Source organism: Gymnogyps californianus, chromosome 1 (assembly GCF_018139145.2).
Source record: "Gymnogyps californianus isolate 813 chromosome 1, ASM1813914v2, whole genome shotgun sequence".
Taxonomy (NCBI): Eukaryota; Metazoa; Chordata; class Aves; order Accipitriformes; family Cathartidae; genus Gymnogyps; species Gymnogyps californianus.
The window spans coordinates 124,422,584-124,447,465 of record NC_059471.1 but is presented as its reverse complement, the minus strand read 5'-3'; the positions used below and the strand labels follow the sequence as shown (position 1 = coordinate 124,447,465).

Below are 24,882 nucleotides of genomic sequence, written 5' to 3'. Positions count from 1 at the left end.
GTTCCATTTAATAATTTGCAAGTCACAATCGTTTGAGTATTAAAAATATCCAAATTGTAAACAACATGCACTTTGGGGGAAATGCAATCATTTGTTTATAGAGTATGAATTCAGAAATGCCAAGTTTTGTCATCAAAGAACAACAGTTCATTGTTAAACCAGATCAACAAGCTGCCAAATACAGTGCAATTTCAGTGCTTGCCTGAGAACATTCTACTGATTAAATTTTGTTGTCATTTTAATTTCTCCCTTTTTCAAACCTTCCTTTCAGAAAAAAGACAATATCAAACAATCAACACGTATAATTGAAGACATGAGAAATCAATAAAATCCAGTCACCACTCACATCTGTCAATCCCCTTGTGGCAGTGACATACATGCACAAAATTTGCACAGCTAGCCTGCTGTGTGTATCAGAAGCTGCAAAACTGCTTCTCCTGGATTGCAAACATTTAGAGAAACCTCTCCATAGATTCCCTCAAAAAATGATAGAAGGCAGGCTGAAATGGAGTACAGCCACACTCACATAGAGGGGAAAGGTACACTACACTGTTTCTCAGATAAAACACTTCCCATTATCTCTGTGAGGTAAGAATATGAAAAACTGATTGCATACTGCAGGGCCCTGATAGCTACTATGAAAGTAATACACTATTCAAGTAAAGTGTAATTGGAACTGTCCTGGGAATGCTATTCACAGCTGTGAATGCTAGTTTGATGTTTCAGCAAGGAGGTGGCACACCCAGTTACACTGGGTGGGAATTTATTTTAATCTAGATTCTCAGCACATGCAAAGACCTGGCAATATTTAACTGCTTTTAATTTTGATTCTTTATTTGTTTTGGTGGGGGATATGAAAAGGGTACATTTGATCAGAACAATGTTTATTTAATAGCACTTGTATTCCTATTTACAACAAATACTAATCAAAATATTTCAGGGTTCACTTCACTTCTTTTCCAGCTAGCACTCTATAAAACATTAGAGCTCTTTTGTTAAGCTTCATAAAAATTAATCTCTCTCCTTCTCTCCCTAATGTTTCACTCATTAGAAGATACCTCCAAGCAAACCACCATGGCGACTGTAGAGAAATTTTACCTCCTCCCTTTTTACTAGACAACTGAAAGGATAATAAACTCCAACAATTTAAACAGAAGGTGTCATGAGCAGGTGAGGGGTACTGTTCCACTCAGAGTTAATTGCTGTAATAAAGACAACAACAGCAAAAAAAAAAAACCACCACGGTAAAGAAATAAAAAGCCTACATTCACCAAGACAGCCTCTCTCCATATGCATTTCATGATATATTTAATGTTTGCATTCTTGAAACTCTCTCTACATTAACAGGCTTTAATTATTCTTTTACAATATTCTGACTTCACTTGCCTCCACCTATGATGCACACAAAATGTGAAATAATGGCAGAAATAAAAGAAGCAAAACCAATCTCATCATTTAAAGGAAGCCACAAGAGTATGATATTACTCCATAGGCCAACCACTGTAGTGATTACTATATCTGTAAAGTCTATGTAAAAGACTATCAGCCCGGTACAAAAGGATGTTTCTATCCTTTCTATGTTCAGTTTACATAGGTTTCTTTTTTTAAACTCCACAGTGCAAGGCAGTGAAACCTTTCCTTTCTCAGCTTAGAGCTAGCCTTTTTATTACACAAGAAATCAAAATATGATGACCATTTTAAAGAAACAGCCCACAGGGTTTTTGCTTTTGAAATCAAGGAAATCTTGCTCGCTGCTAAGAGAAGCAAAATTCTAGGATGGATAGGCAAAACTTTAAGTTTTCATATATCAGTACAAATGACACTGTCTTGCCAAGAATTCCAGTGCTATTTTTCCAATTGTTAACCAAATCTCTTTTCAGCCAGATTCCCAAAAAATGCTTGCACAGTCAAATGTTTGGGCACAAATAATTAGATACTGGAAATCTTATAAGGCAGATGGTTTTATGAGCTTTCCAGACTAGGTCAGTTTGTATAAATATCATGGGCTTATTTGGAATGTGATCCAAACCAAAACTCCAAACAATTTAATCATGACTATTTTAGTCACACATAACACTAAACAAACAATTAAGCCTTGGAGATATAAGAACATTCCTGCTCTGTGATTTTATGTTGCCATAGATCAAAGATTATAAAACTTATTTCACTTTTGTGCATAGGAATGTAATCAAACTTTTAAAAAAAGACTATTAACATACACATATTATTTATTTATTTGTTTACAGTTAGACTTCATTAGAAGCACAGCATCCATTTAGTGTTAGAAAGTAATACAAGAAATGGTTTGAACTACGATTTTTCAGATACTGAGCGTTTCACAAATCAGCACATGAAGTTGATTACTTTGTTTCCTTTTTATTGCCAAGTTTACTTCAAAGTAACAGACACTGACATATATAAAAAGATGGAAAGAATTACATGGCTGATGGCTACCAGTTAAGTTTGCAAAGCACTTCCTAATTTAGTTTTCACTTTTACATGATCACTAACATTCACTTTTTTCACTTAAATTTTTTAGTAGAACAACTGAAATGAATTGAAGAGTTAGAGGTTCTGAAGAATGAGAGGCTGACCACTAACAACTCTTTCCATGTTTAAACAAGCTTTTAGCATACACTACCACAGCAGTAACTCAAAAGCACCTGAAACTCAAAAAGTTTACTTGTTGCAGTATGTTTTCCCTAAGGAATTCTCCTAAGTTTAGACTATATTTTCTATGACATTTGCAACACAAAGTATGATTAAGTTGGCAGCTGCATAGTGACACAGATTTGTAGATAGGCAGAAAAGGAGATGCATGCACATATCTTTCTGAATTTAGGGTTTTAAAACCCCTACTTCTATGTGCTGTATAATGTAAAGAGTAAGTATGGATTCTTTGTTTTTCCCCTCTCTCTTTATTTTTCTTACCTTTTTTTTTTTTTAAAGCATCAGATACAAATTAAGTAAAACACAAAATCTATACCACTTGCAAATATGACATTAGGACATTTAAATCATGGGCAAACAAATCTACACAATATAAATGTGAATTTGTCAAAGTTCTTAACTTAGATATATTTCATGAAAAAAATACAACTTCAGGTTTTAAATTTCTATTTCACATGTATCTGAAAGCGTGTTTGTTTTTCTATACAATCCACTTGATACAGTAAAATATAGTATTCTATCTACAAACTCTGGTTTTGTCTTGCATGGAAAAAACATTTTCCTGTTCCTTCCCCCGACTCCCACTCCTAAAGAACTGAAGGTCAAACTGCCTTTTTCGACCCCCTGCTCTGTTTTGGGATCTGTGGAGTTGTTCTAACCAAAGGAAAGGCCAAAAAAAAGTCTATACAATAGTCTACACTCTCTTTTTCAGACCTAAATGGACAGTAAACATAGCCCCAGTATGTTTATTATGACAGCTCTGTCCACTAATGGTTGTTTGAACATTGAAAGGCAGAAAGGAAACAAGTCTCTCTACTCTCTTGGAAATATAGAAAGAGGAACTGAACACGACTGTGCAGCAGGTTATCATGATTTTGCTATCCTCCCTCATCAACTGCCTCATACTGGTGTTAGAAAACAGAAGATGCTGAGAAAGCTAACTCCACATTGTTGGTGGAACCCTTCTGGTGTTATGTAGTTTTCATCAGTTACATAAAACTAATCGCTTGAGTTTTTTGATTTGGGTCTTTTTGTTTTGTTTTGCATTCTAGTGCTAAGGCTCTGACAGAGATGACAGCCACTTCAAGGAGGCTTTAAAATTTGACCTTGCAAAGAACTTTGGTCCATACAAATGGCAGTGATTATCTTTGCTTCCACAAGGACTTAGGTTTTGGGGTTGTCTTGCAGGAAACATATAGCACTCTATTGGCTTATGCCCTTAATCTCTAGGGAGTCAAGCAACCAAAGAATGGTTTGTCGAAAAATGGCACAGGAACTTTTTCTTCATTGGAGTTTCGTAAAAAGAACTTCATAGGTACAGAAGAACACTATGTGCCCTCAATAAGAAAGCAATAATTTCACTGAAGCAATAAAAGATACCAGTGCTCTTTGAGAACATGGCACCTCTTATTCAAAACTCATTTGCTCACAAAACCAGATCTTCTAAGGAATATCCCACTGAGGTCAGACTCGCACTAGAGAAAATGTTGGCCAACAGATCCATGCTGTTCCATGTGGTTTTCATCTTCTGAGTCAGTAACATATTCAACAAACTTATATTATGCAACATTTGTACAAAAGCCTAATGTCCATCCGGAGATGGTAAAATCTGAGGCTGAGAACAGTGACTCCATTTCAGGTCATACAGAGTTACAAATCTAAAACTTGGTGGAATATTAACTGACAGAACTGAGAGTTAAGAGGTCATAATTGCCACATACTGCCCATGTCAAAGATTAGAGGTTAGTCACTATACAACAATCTTGAGGATGATTAATAGTACATTTCAACATTCCCCTACCACAGCACAGCAAAAGACTTATTTTACTTCTATTTGGACAACTTAAACCAATATATTTCCTATGATTTAACAAAGTTTCTTTCAGTTGATTCAGATACAAATGAAGTTAGAGCCAAGGCCATTGGTTTAAGAAGAACAAAGGATCTAGTGTGCAATAGCAAGATTTGTACTTCAGCACGTAGACGTCTGACTGAATTTGCACTCAAGACAAGTAGACTCGCGAAGCACTAATTTAAGTAAATGAGAAAACTTACTTCACATTCAGAACTATCGCTTCCAACTTTTTAATTTCCACTGTCAAACTTATTTCAGCCACACCAGATAACTACACTGAATTAAATAATTATCATCATAAAAACCAGTTTTCTGTTACGTTACCTGTCGCTAGCACAGTTACTTGTTGCTGTCCAGTCATGTTGAGGGTTGACTAGGATGCCCCAAGAGAGGAACACAGAGGTTGGGGTGAGAGTGCCAACTACCAGCTGCAGAGGCTTTTGAGTCTTGGTCCGACCTACATAAGAAACATATAATTCCAATTACAGGTTAGTTTCTCTCTCCTGCATTATGTAGGGGAAACTTTTTGCAGTTGGATAATAAAGTAAATGAAGACCTACTTCTCTTCTAAACTTGAAGGGAAAGGTACAACAGTTCTCTCTTTCATGGTCACCATTTCTAATGTATGATTTTAAAAAAGGGTGCAGAGACAGTGTCTGTGATCTGTTTGTCGGCTTCTCATTGAGGCAAGTGAAACATCTGCAAGGAAGGGAGACTGATCCTTCTCTGAAGCCAACTGAGCATGAACACAGGAAGGAAGTGCAGAACAAAGTTGGCATAAAGGAAGGGAGGATGCAGCTAGCAGGCAGCAGGAGCACAGATTAGGAGACTGCTTTAGAAAGCACGTATCAGACACACAAGCCTCAAAAAAGACTATTTTTTAGGTCCCCTGTGGACTTCCACAGCATGTATTTCAACTTAGGAAGAAAATGGAAGACTTCACTTCCAGACTTGCAGATACAGGGTAAACCTAAAGGAATTCTTGCCATTATTTGGTGGGTAGGAGGGAGATTTGTTTAGTAAACTTTGTTTCAATTTTGTCTTACTATAAGTTTTCACTATTTCTCTTTTTTCAGCCTATGTTCCAGTTAAACCTAGTTTTTGAAAATGAACAGTGTGTGGTTTTGGTATGCTTAGTGTAAGAATAAGCTATACACAGATCAACTTCAAAGCTCTGGCTGTCTTGGACTGCATCACAGAAGGTATTACACAGAGTTCAGGACATTAGGAAGTCTCTGTGTGTGTGTGACAGAAATAGTAACTTCTTGGCAGGATTCTTAGTAACACTGCAATTATGTCCATAGATAATTCATACTTTCTACAACATTCTTTGTCAAGAGTAAAATAAAACCTACAGAAATTCTTTTGCTTTTAACTGTAGGCAGACCTGAGTTGGTGTCTGTATCTGGGGGCATTTTTCTCTTTTAACCACCTACTACATTGAAAATGTTCAGCTTTTGCATGATATTTAACTTTAGCTTTGCTCTGAATGAAGTAGCACAACTCTCATGTGGAGAAAGAACTTTCTTTAAATAAAATTTAAAAGCTAATAGTTGGAAATGAAGAAAAGATCTAGAGCAACTATTTTGAACCTGTAGTTTGTGGACTTCTACAAGCCCAAGGAGAACCTTTGGTGTTTGAAAGATGATTAATTAAAAGAAATTCATATATTCTTTACATCACATTACATACTTCAAAAATCTAAACAATCTGTACCTCCTCAAAATGTACAGGTGACCACAAATTCCCTAAAAGTTTATAAGCCACTGATCTAAGGGTTCTATTTTTCACTGTTGTGAAACAGATCTGACTAACTTTCTTTTCATGCCTTTTGAACCCTAGTATCTCTTCACTTAACAAGCCCCAGTGAAAGTCTGATTTGCACTTTCAATCAATGCATGCGTGTGCATTTAGAAACGTTAACCGTGTGGGTTTTTACTTTATATTGATGATGAATGTGTTGCCACAAAAACCCCACAAACAAACAAAACCACTCTCTACCCTTAAGAGGAAGTATGACATACTTTGAAATACTATGGAACATATGATACTTCCACAAGGGCAAATGTCTGAATAATTTTCTTGTTTTCTAGACCAGTTCCTATACTCTTTCTCTATTTTTAAAGAAAAACTTAAAAGAAACAGCTTGGTCATTCACCAAACTATCCAGCAAATCTGCTATCTATAGCAAAATCCCTTTCTTGATCACTTTTTGAGGAAGCATGGAAAATATGTGAGTTTTAAGGAAAAGGAAAAAAAAGCTCTCATATAACTTGAAAGCATACTGGTTTTCGGGTGGACCTACATAGGATTTTGATTATGACTCTTATTATGCCATTAGTTCCCAGTTAGAGACTGCAATGATTTATACACTGTAAAACCAGGAATTACCTTGGTGATCATCTATATGAATACAAACCATACAACTCCTCTGTATTAATCACAGTTTGAACTACAGTGTCTCTTCTAGAAACGTAACCAGTCTTCATTTGTAAATTCAAAATGGCAGCAACTCACACTCTACCACAATTCTTGGTACTTTGTCCAGTTTAATTGTTCTCACTGCTAAAAAGACTTACCATATATCTAGCTAGCATTAAACCAACAGCTGTTCTTATACCTTTATCTGCTGGACTGAAAAGCCAATTATCTGAATCTTGTTCTACAAATAAGTTTCTGTAGACTGTAGATACAGAAATTAATAATGTCCAAATAGTTCATTGGGCATTTTTTTGGTTTTGTGGGTTTTGATACATATATATATTGCATCTGAAAGGTAAATCACTTCAAAATCTTTCCAGACATACTGTTTTACATCTGGCCAAGAGCAAGAAGAAATTAATCCCAAGCAGTTACCAGGAATTAGAAAAAAATTCATATAAAGATCATAGAATAGTTTTGGTTGGAAGGGACCTTCAAAGGTCATCTAGTCCAACTGCCCTGCAATGAGCAGGGACATCTTCAACTAGATCAGGTTGCTCAGAGCCCCGTCCAACCTGAACTTGAATGTTTCCAGGGATCGGGCATCTACCACCTCTCTGGGCAACCTGTTCCAGTGTTTCACCACCCTCGTCGTTAAAAACTTCTTCCTTATATCTAGTCTGAATCTACCCTCTTTTAGTTTAAAACCATTACTCCTTGTCCTATCGCAACAGACCCTACTAAAAAGTTTGTCTCAGACTATAAACATATACATATATACTATCAGTTTATTCTTTGCAACAGTCCAGTGATCCTGAGAGTCATCTCCATATTAAAGTAAGGAATTAAAAACTAAAAATATTAATGACATGATTAAGGTCATATAGAAAGTCTTTGGAACAGATGAGAATCAAATTCAGATTTCTGCTCTGCTATGTATAGTTTAAGCTAGAAACATCCCTCTTTCCTTAACTCCTTGCATCAGCAAACTTAGTAGTAGTACTGATTTACAGATATAGATATACATACACACACACACACAAGTTACCATTTTCCAATGAGAAACAAAGAGCATTAACACGTCCATGGATGAAGAAATCCTTACTGGTAGTTTGGGAAGAGTAACTTCAATAGACCAGATCATTGTATTTCAAAACTTTTACTTTTTTTGCATGCACTTGTGACCTCTTTAAACATCAGAAATTAGTATTCTAAATTTCTATTCTCATTTGTAAGGACTTTTTACAAGAACAATCTTTAGGTGCTTCTTCATGTTTTGAACCCCACATGTGTGACTAATTGCTGACTAGGAAATACTGTTCTACGTTTTACCTTCCCACATACGAAATTTGTGCATCCCAGTCAGACACCTACAGGTACAAATATCTTTTCAGAGAAACCAAGTAAAAGACTCTGTCTTCCTTTAACTACCTTAAGAAAGAGATGCAGTAATGCTAAAATACCTGAACAAGATTTCTTGTTATTTGAAACACGTGCTGGTCTTACTGAAACCAAATACCGCGGCTCTGCATCTGTAAATGAAGAAAGCAGCAATTAGTACCAGATGTGCTATTTATTTGAGGAAGGGATTAACCTATAATTAATAAGAAAAAGTCCAATATTCAGTGAATGCTTGACATGTTATCCAATCTTTGTGATTTTAGGCATGTTTGCTTTAAGGTTTATTCACCAATCATTCAGCAATATTCTAGCCATTAGGAAAAATAATACACCCATGCACAAAAGATTTGGCAATTCTTTTTGACTGGGACACAACAAATAGGTGAACATGGCAGGACATACACGTAACATTTCAATGCAAACATTACTTGGAAAGTGAAGGGGAATAAAAATCCAGATGAAGAGGAAGAGGTGATGGCAAAACAGAAAGGTAACACAGGTAAAGTAATAAAAGGGTAAAGCCTGAAGAGTACAACCAAAGATATCTACTCTTCTGACAGGAGCTGGAGGAACTTTTCCTACAATATTTTCTGTATTCTGTTTCAGGCTATACACCTTAGTTTTCCTGTTGTAAGCAGTTTCTCAGTAAAGAGCTGACCTATTGTAAAAAGAACAAACAAAATGCATTGATGATTTAGGAGGCCATACCCCAATAGACTAATACTAAATCACTCAAGATTTGCATGATTGTCTGGTTGCAGGAAACAACACAATGTCAGACATAAGCAGACATAAGAGTCTCCACATCGGTTACTGGCTTGTGTTGTAATTAGGTTTACATACTTTTTCCAGAGACTTATTATGAGATTTAACTATAAAGAGCTTTGACAGTTTTGAATACTTTTTATGAAAGTAAAGTTATTACTAACATTTAAGAGCAAGGGACTAATATTTGTGTAAAACCCACAAAGGGCTGTGACTTTGACTGGAATTCTGTGTACTGTAACACTAGAAATAATGTTGCATGCAACAGGAGAGCAACAGTTTAAGTGATTTTCCTATTCAGTAAATTCATCTCAGAGACAAATCGTATTTTCCAGACTTTCTGACATTTACTTTTCTTTTAATTTTAACCCCTATGCATTTTCTCCCAAGAAAAATGAACCTTTGCAAAATATTTTTTAAATCTTTACAGGAAAGAATCTCTCTCCATCTTAACTGGAGTTCAAAATTTTTGCACCACTTCCCATAAAAGGTTCGACTGCTTAATTTCAAAAACCTAACAGAACAGATCATATTACATAGCAAAAAAAATGAAAAGCCCTTCCAAAGACAAGAATTTTTGTCTTTCAATTCAATCTTACCTGAATGGCCTAAGTTTCTTTTAAAGTACGCAGGAACTGCAGCCATTCTTAAAGGATGCAGAGTCATCGCTAGCTAGGTGTCAGTTGTGAACCAGCTTGGAAAACTTCTGGAAATACTAGTCTTCATAGGAAATAATGAAATGAAACAAACCAAGTTTTACACAAACTCTAACACATTTCAGAGACATCTGGTGCAGTTTGGATGACACAAGCACACATGGTAAGAGGCCACAAGTTCAGATATATTCATGTTTCTGGCAGTGAAAGGCAGATAACTTCACCCTGCAGCTTAAAATAATAAATGCTTTGATTGAAACAATGTTGAGATGGTGATTTTAGTTTGGGGAATTCATCTTCAGAAAGAAGATTTTCCCTTACTCTTGATATCAGATGTCAGAGATTTCTGCCCTTCTTAATTTAAAACCAAACTCTATTCTCACTGAACTGCAACACTAGAAAAGAAGTCATAGGAGCTTCCAAAGAGATATCCATGGGCAGAATTTGGCTCACCATATACTGATCAAAAGTATTTTAGCTACAGGTTTTTTTAAAAAAAGATTATTCTATGTACAATTCTTATTCTAGTTTAGATACATTTATCTAAATCTGTATCTACAGATGAGAGATTGAATTGCCTGCATATCGCAGTGTAACAGACACCTTGAACTCTACCAATTAAACAGAACCACTGAGAAATCATTCAATTTTCTCTTACGTCCAGATTTCTGTAAGGAGAGAGGAAGGAAGACCAGTACTGAATAAATCAAAAGCTTGCTACGCCACTTAAAAGGCTGTGCCAGTGTGGGGAAAACCACTCTAACTTAACTTCACTGATTCCATGCATCTAAGTCACTGGAAATCCATACTATGGGTGTACTTTAATTGTTTAATTATTGTTTTTAAATGGGTTTCAACTGCACCCAATATAAACATAACTAAGATAAGCATTGAAAACAGCTGCTCAAAGCAGTGTGGAAAAAAGAATTAGTTAAAAAGAAAGAGCAACCCCAAAGTGCAAATATCTCTTCATTTACAAAAAATGTTTTTTAATATTTAGGGCAGCACACAGTTCTTCTGAGATCTGTGCAATCATCTGGACATTTCTTGTATTGAGACCTAAAACCAGAAATAAATGACACTTTAAAATAATTTGTTTTCCCTGTACTTTAATCCCAGTTTTCTGCTGTGCATTCATGCCCACTTGTGAGACTGTTATAACTCTCACAATGCATTGAGCAGCATTAACTTCAACAAACTTAGTTTCAAGCATCACCTTGAAAGCTCATGAACTACAAAGTCAGCCTTCAAAACTGCAAAAATTTATGTTTTCATCAACAAAATGTCCAAAGATTGTGAAAGAAAGTTATCCAAATGGTTTGAACCAGCTAGTTTTGCCCTGCTCCATCACTGGAAAAATTCATTCTGGCTGAAGTCTGAAATGCCATGCGTAGCAGTATAGAAACAGACTACCTGTTAAACAAAATGTGGCAATAAACAAAGACTGTACGTGTCTCCCTGCACATCTCAAAGCTACAAAACCTGGTATTTATCAGGAATCATTAGTTCTAATAGGTGTTTTTGTTCTGTAACAAAGTGCTCTCAGCAGGAATATTTTGTGTTGGGTGCTGTTCATTAAGGTTTTTTGTGGATTTAGCAAATGTTGCCTTAATAAATAATACAACACATCCCCATTTCCCAGAGAACTCATGGCTCTTCTGATTATAATATGATCTATAAAAGGAAGTATTTAGGAAAACAGACTAAGACTGGATGTTGAGAGAGCTCTGCTATAGAACAGGCAGGTTTAAAAAGTACCAATTGTCTGGTTTAGAACCACTGAATTTAAGACAATATTATGATCATTATAACTAAAATCAGAATCTGAAATCATCAGAGGACTACATTCAATACCTGGGATACAACACTAAAATTCTGTTCTGAACTTAACTAAATATAGATCTTAATTTAGAAATATGATTTGCCATTCCTGAGCAGAACCATCCCACGCCACTGTATAGGTGTTAAGAGCACAGCAACTGTAGTTTAACTTAAATTCATCTGTTTGATGCACAGTATCAAAGCATTACACACGGACTGAAGAACACAGGCCTTGAAATGCTTCTATTCTGGACAGACATACATTCTATATCCAAGGAAACTGAAACCAAGAAAGGCAGACAGCTTGCTTAATCCCATATAATGAGCCGTGATTCAGGTTTAGAAATGGGAGTTCCTTCTTAGTCTTCCACTGCAATTTAACATTTCTCTTACTAAGTTCAGAAGACCACTGAGTTTTCACACTCGTTCAGTCCTCTTGCTGAGAAATATATGTATCAGTCATTATCACAACACAGAAATCATCTGATGCTACTACAACTCAATTCATTTTCAGGGGTTTAAAACATTGCCTCACCCATGTATTAAACTCTATCAAGTTGCAAGAACTATTTATGATCATCTGTGTTCCTTTATGATGCCTATATATGCATAATCCACTCTACAGATCCATGTTCACGGAAGCAGGAATCTTGGGGAGAGGTGAGTAACATAGAAGGAGAAAAAGAAAATGCTGTGAAATACTGAAACCTAAATAAAACCATAATTTAGCTTGTGCTACTTCATCTTAATGCTTAAGGGGTAAATTAAATTGACTGCTGAAATAAGAGGTGAGCAGCAGAAAGGTGACCGTCAGATCCATAAAAAATATGGGGTTCTGACTGTGTGTCATTATGATTCACAGCATATATCAACTATTTACACTGAAATATATTTAAAAAGAAAGTGTATTTCTAAAATAAAATGACGACCTCAAGTAAAAGCAAATCAAGTCACAGAGTATAGACAATCTTGTTTACAGCTGAATATTTCTTATTTTGTATGAACTGTGTTTAGTAAGAAAATTATAGTTACATAACTAAGGTTAATGTTCAAGTATCTGGACACAGATCCATGAATCCAGCATCTGTCCCCAGAAATCATTTCAACATACATCAGTATATAACAGAGATACATATGATACAGATGCAAGATACGTATCTGTCTGTCTCTCATCTTGTAAGGATTCAGAATCTCATAAATGAAGAATCCCTGCAGAACAATACAAACTTTAACAAGTTCAGTTTGAAATACATTTGCAAATTTGCTATGAAAATCTTAGCGGTTCCTTGCTGCTTAACACATTCTTGAAGGGCTGCTACTATAAGACTAACATAATAAATCCACTTGTTTGAACCTGTTACTGCCTAGCCCCCTTTATTAAGGCTGGAATGATAAATGTCATGGCTAAGAGCTCCTTTCAGCTGGCACACAACTATTTCTTTATAAACCCCTTGAAGTTTCAGATCAGAAATAAAGTCCAAATAGTGACCACCTTCAATTCTTTAGCCACAAAGTACTACAGGAAAATGCCCAGATGTACCAGAAAAGTGCTAGTCAACAAATCCATGCCTAATTCTTAGTGTTATAATTCCCTAAACATGGGTTGTTTTGACAATTCAGTTGAGAGGCACCAATACAACATCGGAATTGCTCTTTCCAGTGTAAATATCCACAGCTGAATAAACCAATGCCACTTTGGACCAAAGCACAACACTCCTGCAGGCACGTACACCTAACTAAATGGTTTTTGAAGCAGGGGGGAAGACTAGCCACACACCTGAGGCACTAGTATTTGTAAAGCAATAGTATTTGTATCTATAGCATTCGATACATACAGACACATGCGTTCACTACATATTCTTACACCCTTTCCTCCCACTTCTCAAAAAGATTAGACAGAAGCATTCAGTCATCTTGTTTTAGCTTTTAAACATCAAGGCTACTACAGCTCAATGAACCGTCACCAATTAGATGAAACAGTTTTCTGAACTCCTTCAATTACTCAGTATTTTTTCATCCAGACAGTCTAAAAGACACACACACTACATGTACACACAGGTATGTCTACAACTTACCACAGAAGAAACATTTCAAAGACTGCAAAGTTGCACAGAAGTAAACCAGCACTTTGGTATCATTATAAAAGAAAAAAACAACTGTTTCACTAAGATTCTGTAATATTAATGATATAAAATTATTAAAAGAAACTTCTATTATCCACTTTAACAGCTTCAGGTGACAACCAGAATATAACAAAAATACATGCCACTGACACATCAAACTAATATAGGAGAACACCTACTTCCATATGCCATGAGCTAGGCTATCAAATCAGTGGCAGCAGGCAACTAGCATGCACTGCAAAATGCTAGCAAATTCTGCTTATGTTCAAGCATACTATTTTAATTCAGACCAGGGTTCAGCCAATACAGAAATGCAGTTGAAAGCAAAACAATGTAAGAATGAACTGACTAATGAACATAGACTAAATTTTAAAAGAGAGTCTTACAATGCATCATCAGAATTCATAGACCAGCAGATTCAGAAATCAAAACAAAGTATTTTTTAGCTTCAGGCCACAATTCCCTAATCTGAATTTAGGGATTGCTAAACACTGACTATGGGATGTTGCTAAGGGCAAAGGCCAAAGGCGGAGAAAGGGAAGGATCAAAAGTATTGTGGTGTAACAAGCACAGGAAAAGATAGAGAAGAGGGACAAAGGGGCTGGTATGAATGAACTTGCTGCTGGTTGGTATGCTTGTCTAGCTGAAGGTGCAGCTGCTGACGTCCTCCCAGTCCTCCAGTCCACTAGGCTCAGCTAACATTAGCAATAAGAATCTGGGTTTTTTGTAAGTTATTAGGAAGCAACATACTTCTGAATTAATGTACACATTATTTGGTGTCTTGAAAACCATGTGGTTAATACATCTGCACATTTCTGGGAATTGCTCAGATATAAGAAACTGCACAGCAAGATCTTTTAGCTAAGCACTGCTCTAGCACACATCCCTGAATTACACTTTTTAAAATGTGTTCAAGGTGGTACTAGAATTCTTCCCTACATATATATGCAAGATTCACCCAACACTTATTATGGTTGTTATAATGCAGGATTGCCGATACATTCTCCTCTGACACTGTACAATCTGGTTCAGGTAAAGGAAAGGCCAAAGTATGGCCCAACTCTGAGCTGGTTTCAGAAACAGAAAAGGAAATTAATTTTGTTCACTCTGTTAGCTAATTGCTGTTCATTCTTACAAAACTTTCCTGTCTCCACCCAATTTTTTGGGTTCCTCCAACAGTATCAACAAATTCAAGGAGGTTGACTTGCAGTCTTCCTAACCAAGTTAGAAAAAACTAGCACAAATTTCTCAAGGAAATACTTTCTTTAAGAGTCATGCAGACTGAACAGATTGAGATACAGGTTTAAGTCAAGCTCAGAACTTTTGGATGGGTCTGTTCACCTTATTTATTAGTCTAGCTGAATTTACATTTTGGTATCTTTTGACACAGTCTGAATGGCTTCCATGTCCATTCCATGACCAATAATAACATTGCTTACTGTCATGTAAGCTCATAAAGTACACTCAGCACAAAACACATCTTGTATCCTGACAAAGAGGCATACTTCTTTGAACCAATCTTTGATGCTGCCTCATCATTGTCAATTACCCTTCACTGTGATTCAAATTCATGTATCTAGCAATGCATGAAGCTGCTCAAGAGTTTGTTGCCAGCATGAGCTCATTACAAGCTCAGGAAATCCACCAGAACCCTTTTCTCTTTGTACATGCCCTCTACAGGCAGTTCCCAATTCATGGATAATGTTATGCAATTGCTGGCTCGGTTATTATTTTAGTTGCAAAAGAAAGGAAAAACAAATATTTTAAGATAAGAATCACTGCAGTAAGGTGCTGAATATTTTAACAGATGAAATGTAGAATAAATAATTTAATGGATGAAACTTTCTACAAAGCCATATATCTCTCCTGGAAATCCTAGGAAGGATCACATCCTTATTAATTTCTTTTAAAATATATGCACATATACACATGTAATTTCATAAATTAATAAATCTGCTGACTTAATTTATTGTTAACAGGGTCATAAGAGGTGTGTGACCCAGCAGAAAACCTGACAATAAATTTCATCTTAATCAACAGTGACAGGGTTGGAAATATGGAAGTTATGGGCCTTAGATATATATATATTATTGTGAATATTGTGTCATCTATTAAAAAAACAAGTTAGTTGTTGCTTCATTACCCATACTCCAGTTCCAATCAGGGATAATTATCCCGAACAGGACACCGATTATGCTGCTCCATTAACAAAACCAGGCATGCAGAGCTAAATCAAGGAAATGTCTGCAAGGCACTTCATTCTGCTGTGTAGATCTATACTGTTTGTTAGAAAGGACAAAGGACATTTTAGAGGATTGATGCATTTTAGGGAGGGAATCATGACATACTTGTATGCAAAGTCTGTATGTTTTCTTACATTGGCCTAACTACTAAATTAATGAAATATTTTTTTTCTTTGAGTAGAGTCTACAGTTGATTGCATATCTGTACCATTTTCACTTACAAATCTTCATGGAATAGACAATTTTAATACTACTAGGACAAGATCAACTTTTGTTTAGATAGAGAGATTCCATTTTCCTGGATCTAGTCAGTCTCTCAGGAGATTACATGCTAAAGCAATGTTCCTTAATCCACTGGGAAAACATACCTTTTAGTAACTAACAAATGCCCTTAAATCTCCATTTCTAATCTTTACATTTCAGCTATGAAACCAATTTTAGGTTGTGATCTGTCCTTAAATTGATTGGTGTGGTGGGTTGACCCTGGCTGGACACCGGGTGCCCACCAAAGCAGCTCTATCACTCCCTTCCTCAACTGGACAGGGGAGAGAAGATATGACGACAGGCTCATGGGTCGAGATAAGGACAGGGAGATCACTCACCAATTACTGTCACAGGCAAAACAGACTCGACTTGGAGAAAAAAAAAATAATTTAATTTATTACCAGTCAAATCAGAGTACGATAATGAGAAATAAAACCAAATCTTAAAAACACCTTCCCCCCACCCCTCCCTTCTTCCCAGGCTTAACTTTACTCCCGAATTCTCTACCTCCTCCCCACCAGCAGCGCAGGGGGACGGGGAATGGGGGTTGTGGTCAGTTCATCACATGTTCTTTCTGCTGCTCCTTCCTCCTCAGGAGGAGGACTCCTCACACTCTTCCCTGCTCCAGCGTGGGCTCTCTCCCACAGGAGACAATCCTCCATGAACTTCTCCAACGGGAACCCTTCCCACGGGCTACTGTTCTTCACGAACTGCTCCAGCATGGGTCCCTCGCGGGGTCACAAGTCCTGCCAGCAAACCTGCTCCAGTGTAGGCTCCTCTCTCCACGGGTCCACAGGTCCTGCCAGGAGCCTGCTCCAGCACGGGTTTCCCACGGGGTCACAGCCTCCTTCAGGCATCCACCTGCTCTGGCGTGGCGTCCTCCATGGGCTGCAGGTGGATATCTGCCCCACCGTTAACCTCCATGGGCTGCAGCGGGACGACCTGCCTCACCACGGTCTTCACCACGGGCTGCAGGGGAATCTCTGCTCCGGCGCCTGGAGGACCTCCTCCCCCTCCTTCTTCACTGACCTCGGTGTCTGCAGAGTTGTTCCTCTCACATATTCCCACTCCTCTCTCCGGCTGCAATTGCTGCTGCGCAGTAACTTTTTCCCCTTTTTAAATATGTTATCACAGAGGCGCTACCACCATTGCTGATGGGCTCGGCCTTGGCCAGCAGCGGGTCTGTCTTGGAGCTGGCTAGCATTGGCTCTATCAGACACAGGGGAAGCTTCTAGCAGCTTCTCACAGAAGCCACCCCTGTAGCCCTGCCGCTACCAAAACCTTGCCATGCAAACCCAACACAATTGGGAAAGGTATTCACTTTCCATGAACCACTAAAACTGACAGGAGAGGAGGAAGCATTAAATTGTATTAGTCTCGGTCTAAACAGGTCACAATGTCTTTTCACTTTAGGCAATCACTCCCTCCACATCCTGTTCAGTAAAAGCCGCAACCAACCACTGTTCAGGGCAGCCTGTGAAGTTCATCTGCTTTCTGTAAAAGTGAGATAAGCCAAAGCATGAGAGGACCAAGAAGGAGTTCTCAGGGTGAATGTGGATATTTTTGTATAAACCTAGTTGTTCTCATTGTGGAAAAATGTGTGGAACCAACTGAAGACCTTTTGCAAAGTCTACAGTGGTACTTGAATCATTAGAATATCTAGAGCATGGAATAGACAATTTTTAGTGTGAAATTTTAAAAATATATTGTTTTAATATGAAGATAGCATACTAGGCCAACTTCATCACATATGAGATGTACTAGGAGTACAAAGATAATGTGGGATTTTTCAGCAATAGGGTCTAGGGGTTTTGTATCTTTGGAAAGTATCTTGAGAGTATTTTTATTGTCCCTCTAGAATACCTTATTTTTTCTAACATCCACATAAAGTGTGTGCTGAGCTGAGTTCTCTGGCTGCCAGAATAAAACCTAACCCTTGTTCCTAAAACTAAGAACCATCCTGCAATTCCTCCAGGTTGTCCCAGCAGCCAGTCCCTGAAACTGTGGGGGGTGCTAGCAATCACCATCATCTTCTCTTCACCTCTGTTACACAAGTCACTCTAAAACAGAGCCAAAAGCACAACTGATGTTTCTTGCTTTAGCTCGTGTTCTGTACACACTTGGAAAGTACAGTTAAAGTTGCAATTTAATGTGGTGTTTAATATTAATGAAATGGGAAAGATGATGTACTCTCTGCTTCCAAACTCCAATAAACAAGTCCACAAGGCATATAATCTAACCCTAAATCTCTTAACTAAAAGCAATAGCTCCAATAAATGTACTGTTAATTGCCTTAAACAAATGCTTGCAACTTGAAGTACCTACTGCTGTTAGCTTCTTTTATTCCTGTCCTTTCAAAGATTACATTTGCTTAAAGTTGGAATTGCTAGTCTTTATACTATGTTGCACATTGCATTTTTAGTTACTGGACACTCAGAAGTCACAATCATAGATTCATTGTCACTAGGAAACTGACTGACAACTTGTATTAGCATGAGTGAGTTAAAATTTTGAAGTTATTATCCTTTAAAATAATTAAAAAGGAAAAGGAGAGTATTCCCCAACAGCTGTGCTTTTCCCTCTCCAGATACACTAGAGAAAATGTGTTCATTTCATTACAGGCTGCATGCATCATGGGGTTTCTCATCTTCTGTGTTCATGGCTACAAGATTTTGATTGCATAACGGTAAACTTTAATGAATATGCATGTGGCTAGCACTGATGCACTGCAGAACTAAAGAAAGGTGTCTACAGTTTCCAGCCATTAGCTATTAACATTAGTTACAAAATACCAAAATGCCATATGTTCCAGGTGATGTTCAGCTTTCTGTTTTCATACACTTTTGCAAAACATTAGGTATTAAAACTGCTGTTAAATAGGAAGTGCAAATGATCTACACATGATGTTATATTCAGTGCTTTTTCCTCTTTCCAAGGATCTCAGAATACCTGAAAAATATTAATCCTCACTGCTCCGGCAATACAGCTACGCAGGTATTACTTATGCCCAATTCACAGTATTCTATAGACAATCCTGTACACCATTCTTAGTGAACTGATTCAGAAGTTACACATGGGATAAATCAGATAAATCAGACACAGTATAAGTGACGGTTATGAACTCAAACACTGGACTGGTGATAGAATTACGGAGAGATCCCAGGAGTACCAACTCACGAAAAGGAAAAGTCAACCTTTGCCACAGTGACCTAATGAAAGTCTCTAATATCTTAATTATTCTGTGTCTAACATCTTATTTTTTTATTCTGCAGTCTTCAACCTGGAGCAGACCCCCAGAATTGCCTTAACTGACCACATCAAAAAGATGGCAATTGTTACTTCTATGTTTATGCATCCTTTCTTCCCCCTTGTTTTACACCAAGATCACTGGCATTACAATGATGAGGGTAACCCAGATTCATTTCAGACTAGAAAAGATTAAAGAAAGCAATAGGAAAATCCTCAGAGATTGAACAGATTTCTTAAAAGATCAAATCCTGATAAGTCAATGTTTTAATCACTTATCAGACAATTCTAATTAATCCAGTTCTACTATTTTGCTATCCTGCCCATAATGACATGACCTTAAGTCAAAGGGACAACCAAATTCCCTTCTTCTTCCCTTTCTCAGGCAACAGGATATAACATTCTTGATGTGGTTTAATCTCTTCCATAAAACAGCTCATGGAATTCCATCCGTAGCTTCTGACATAGAAGTTATAGGTTATTCTACAACATGTAGAACTAGAATAGGCCCCTGCCAGAAAAGGCATCATTTTGATATGAACATTTACAGCAAAGGGAATCAATGACACAGTTCTCAAAACTGTTTCACTGCTTCTTGTACTATTTGTTAAAAACATGCACATCTCCCTTGTATTCTACCTTATAATAGCAACTTTAGGCAAATCATACCATTTGAACTGTGATGTGGTCAATATAGTACCATCTCTTAGCACAATGAAAATCCTCAAAACAAATATCAGTAGCAAACTTTTCCAAACAACAAGAACTATTTGTTCTCCTTGAAGGATCTCCTAATTCCACTTCTATCTGAAATTCTTCAAAGCAACCTTAAACCAACACAAAGAAGCCCTGAGCAACCACCCAATAAAAACAAAAATTAAGAAACCCAAAGGTTCATAGTCTCCTCACTCTCTTCCCACAATTCATGACAACAGTAGCACGCAAAGAAAATACACCTTACCAAGTTCTGTTATGTAGGTTTTTCCTTCTGAAGGTAATGGAATGTACTGATTAGAAAAGAAGTTGCTTCCATAACCCAGGACAAAACCTTCTAGTTTGGTGTTTTGACTTGGTCGAAGATACCTCATGCAAACGGTGTCATCTGTTGCATTGATCTGAACTTTCAGACTCTGCCTTTTCACTGGGGAAAGAGTAAAAAAAGAGATCAGAATGTATTATCTTGTAATCATATATTCAGTAATGAAATATGACAATATAACAATATAGGGCTGTTTAATTTGCTAGTTGCAAGCAACTGAACAATTGCTTAAAGGTGGAGTCTCCTGGAAACCAAGTGTATTTAAAAAGGTAAATTAACTGTCATATAAAATTGTGGTTTCCAACATGTCTGTTTTTTCATTAGTTTAGTATTATCGTTAGCTGATACATCTACAATTGCAGTAGTAGAAAAGTGCATGAAGTAACTGGAAAAAATGCAAGTATTTTTTCCTTTAAATGAGAGAGTTATAATAGTATTAGCCACCTATAGAATCCATAGGTGAAAAACCTGCAAGTTTGATATTTTTTTTGCTTGTTAGTAAAAAATATGAAGTTTTAACATTAAGTTAATCACACTGCAAAATTAGGGTAGAGGATAAATAGTAACTAGATCCAAATAAAACTGCTATGCATTTTTTTTTTTTTTTTCTATTTTGGGCTGGAAATGTATTTTTCTAGTTGGAATTACACCAGAACACCTAACTAACATATATACTTTACTCAAAATTACCAAGAAACTTTTTTTAAACCTTCATTTTATGCTTTCCAGGGGAGCAGCACATAAAGCAAGAAACATCTTGTATATCCATCTACAAAAATTTAACTTACAACAACACAGAATAACTTCATCACAGAATAACCAATTTTTTAGGCTACAAGAAGGTGTTTCGTCTTCTCTTGGTGGGGTGAGGGAGGATTGGCTTTTCCTTCCTTGGTACTTACAATTTTAATATTCCCTTGTCACTGTTAGGGTTGTCGTATTTTCAGAATTGTTGAATACCAACACTTAAAAAAAAAGTAATGACTTTTCCCCAAACTTACAACACTAGCAACAGAATAGTACATTTTGGGTTATTATTTCTCTTCTCATTCTCAAAATAGAAATTTTTATTCCCAACAGATTTTCAGGCATCTCTCTAATCATGAGGGCTGAAATTAACTTTTCAGGAAACAGAAATTTGCACAAAATCATTTTACTTCAGGAGCTAAATCCTAAAGAAAAACAATGAGAGATGTATGACCTGGCATTAAATAACAGGGTAGAACAATACTGAACTTCCTTTTCTTTCTTTCTTTCTCTCCCTCACTCTAACTCCCTTCCTTTCTTCCTTTCTCTCTCTCTCTCTCTCAGTAATTGCAGACTGATATTCAAAGTTTCTTTATACAAGTGCATATTGATTCTCTGCTATCACCCCAGCCTACCCTGCTTTTTGGGGGGGAGAAATTCTAATAACTAGAGTTGCAGAGGGGCCACAATCCCCAATTTGTGAAGATGTCTGCACACTGAACGTAAAGACCTAAGCCAAACACTTTATGCCTCTTCCCTTTATAGAAAGAAGTGTACAAGTAAAACTGATGGAAAACATGTGCCTCCGATGAGACCCTTCCTTTATCTAAAGACTGATCAAGTAAAAGCACTCAGCCAGGAAACCATCACAATTTTCCAAAGGCAACTCTGCCAGGTTCCAGAAGATTGCAAGGCTTCTAGAAAACTCAACTCTGACATTTTCAGCAGTACAATACCATCACAGGGGAAGGGGTGGCAGTTGCTTCCTTATCTGGGAGACATCCTAACTTCTTTTATTTTCAGTATATGAAACTGCTGCGTGTGTGCAACTTTGAATATCAACAAGGCTCCAAATAGCAGAAACCAGGAAGAAAATGCAACAGACTGCAAACCCCTCTAATATGCTTCATAAAGATGCTTAGTAAAAAGTGTTCCATGCCAACAAAGTTTAGGATTACTACCTCTGATGGACAGTGAACTAGATTTGTTAAAATTATGTAGTCTGCAAAACTCTAACCTAACTTTGGAGAGCTGAGCATAAATGAAAGGATGGTCTCCTGGTCTCCACTGAATATTCATGTCTAAGAAGAAAGCAAGACTTACAGTACTTGATTCAAATATGATAATTTGATTTCTGTATTAAAATTCTTAATCAGACTCAAAACTGGATTTTAAAAAATTTTAGTGAAGATCTATTTTAATTTTAAATTTACAATAATTTCACCTTTTTTTTTTTACACACAATTGTTTCTATATATCTCCCAGTTATACTTTACATGAATTTGAAGACTCTAATTCAAGATTGAATTCAACTGGGTTTGATTCCAGTTAGGCAGATACTGTGTTTTATTCATAAGTAGTCAATTATAGTGACAAGGGGTCTTGATTTTATTTAAGCCTAAAAACTCCCAGTGAAGTTTCTAAAAACAAAGTCTAAATGGGATCCCAAGACAGAAACAGCTTTGAGGTAGGACCCTTTAGACCTTTTCTTTATAGCTAGCATATCAAAACCACCAAGAGAGCTTTTAAACTCAAAGCTCATTCTAGCAGAACATAAACAGGAATAATGTATTTTTAAAAACAGAGAATAAGGCAGAACAGAAGAAAAGGAGATTAACTTAAAATTAAAAAAAAAAAAATCCTTGTCCTCCCCACCCTGTCTTGACAGGGCAAGTCCTTTTCCTCTAGTTCACTTTTAAGTACAGGATCCTTTCAGTGATGGCCTGGATGGCAACAAATACTGCAGAGTCCCCACACTGTTTAGGAAAATATCATACAATCATAGAATCGTTTACATTGGAAAAGACCTTTAAGATCATTGAGTCCAACCATAAACCTAACACTGCCAAGTCCACCACTAAACCATGTCTCTAAGCGCCACGTCTACACGTCTTTTAAATACCTCCAGGGATGGTGACTCAACCACTTCCCTGGGCAGCCTGTTCCAATGCTTGACAACCCTTTCGGTGAAGAAATTTTTCCTAATATCCAATCTAAACCTCCCCTGGTGCAACTGGATGCCATTTCCTCTCGTCCTATTGCTTGTTACTTAGGAAAAGAGACTGACACTCACCTCGCTACAACCTCCTTTCAGGTAGTTGTAGAGAGTGCTAAGGTCTCCCCTGAGCCTCCTTTTCTCCAGGCTAAACAACCCCAGTTCCCTCAGCCACTCCTCATAAGACTTGTGCTCTAGATCCTTCACCAGCTTCGTTGCTCTTCTTTGGACACGCTCCAGCACCTCAATGTCTTTCTTGTAGTGAGGGGCCCAAAACTGAACACAGTATTTGAGGTGCGGCCTCACCAGTGCTGAGTACAGGGAGACGATCACTTCCCTAGTCCTGCTGGCCACACTATTTCTGATACAAGCCAGGATGTTATTGGCCTTCTTGGCCACCTGGGCACACTGCCGGCTCATATTCAGCTGGCTGTTGACCAACACTCCAAGGTCCTTTTCCACAAGGCCGCTTTGGGTTGTTGTGACCCAAGTGCAGGACCCGACACTAAGCCTGGTTGAACCTCATGCAACTGGCCTTGGCCCATCAATCCAGCCTGTCCAGATCCCTCTGTAGAGCCTTTCTACCCTCAAGCATATCAACAGTCCCACCCAATTTGGTGTCGTCTGCAGACTTACTGAGGGTGCACTCGATCCCCTCGTCCAGATCATTTGCAAAGATATTAAACAGAACTAGTCCCAATACTGAGCCCTGGGGAACACCACTTGTGACTGGCCACCAACTGGATTTAACTCCATTCACTACCACTCTTTGGGCTCGGCCATCCAGTCAGTTCATTACCCAGCGAAGAGTACACTCGTCCAAGCCATGAGCAGCCAGTTTCTCCAGGAGAATGCTGTGGGAAACTGTGTGAAAGGCTTTACTAAAGTCCAGGTAAACAACATCCACAGCCTTTCCCTCATCCACTAAGCGGGTCATCTTGTCATAGAAGCAGATCAGGTTAGTCAAGCAGGACCTGCCTTTCATAAACCCATGCTGATTGGGCCTGATCACCTGGTTGTCCCGTACTTGCCGCATGATGGCACTCAAGATGAGCTGCTCCATAACCTTCCCTGGCACCGAGGTCAGACTGACAGGCCTGTAGTTCCCCGGATCTTCTTGCAGATGGGCATCACATTTGCTAACCTCCAGTCAGCTGGGACCTCCCCAGTTAGCCAGGACTGCTGATAAATGATTGAAAGTGGCTTGGTGAGCACTTTTGCCAGCTCTCTCAATACCCTTGGGTGGATCCCATCTGGCCCCATAGACTTGTGAGTGTCTAAGTGGTATAGTGGGTCGCTAACCATTTCCCCTTTGATTATGAGGGCTTAATTCTGCTCCCGGTTCCTGACTTCCAGCTCAGGGGGCTGGATACCCTGAGAACAACTTGTCTTACTATTAAAGACTGAGGCAAAGAA

General features: G+C 37.7%; 1 protein-coding gene across 1 annotated transcript in view; it reads right to left on the bottom strand.

The window, feature by feature from the left end:
• Positions 1 to 24,882, bottom strand: part of ABI3BP (ABI family member 3 binding protein) — a 165,366-nt gene that overhangs the window by 118,647 nt on the left and 21,837 nt on the right. The window contains exons 2-4 of the mRNA XM_050915143.1: positions 20,427 to 20,606; positions 8,410 to 8,478; positions 4,850 to 4,982 (exon numbers count right to left, since the gene is read on the bottom strand). Coding sequence (XP_050771100.1) covers positions 4,850 to 4,982; positions 8,410 to 8,478; positions 20,427 to 20,606 — 382 coding nt within the window. The remainder of the gene's footprint in view (positions 1 to 4,849; positions 4,983 to 8,409; positions 8,479 to 20,426; positions 20,607 to 24,882) is intronic.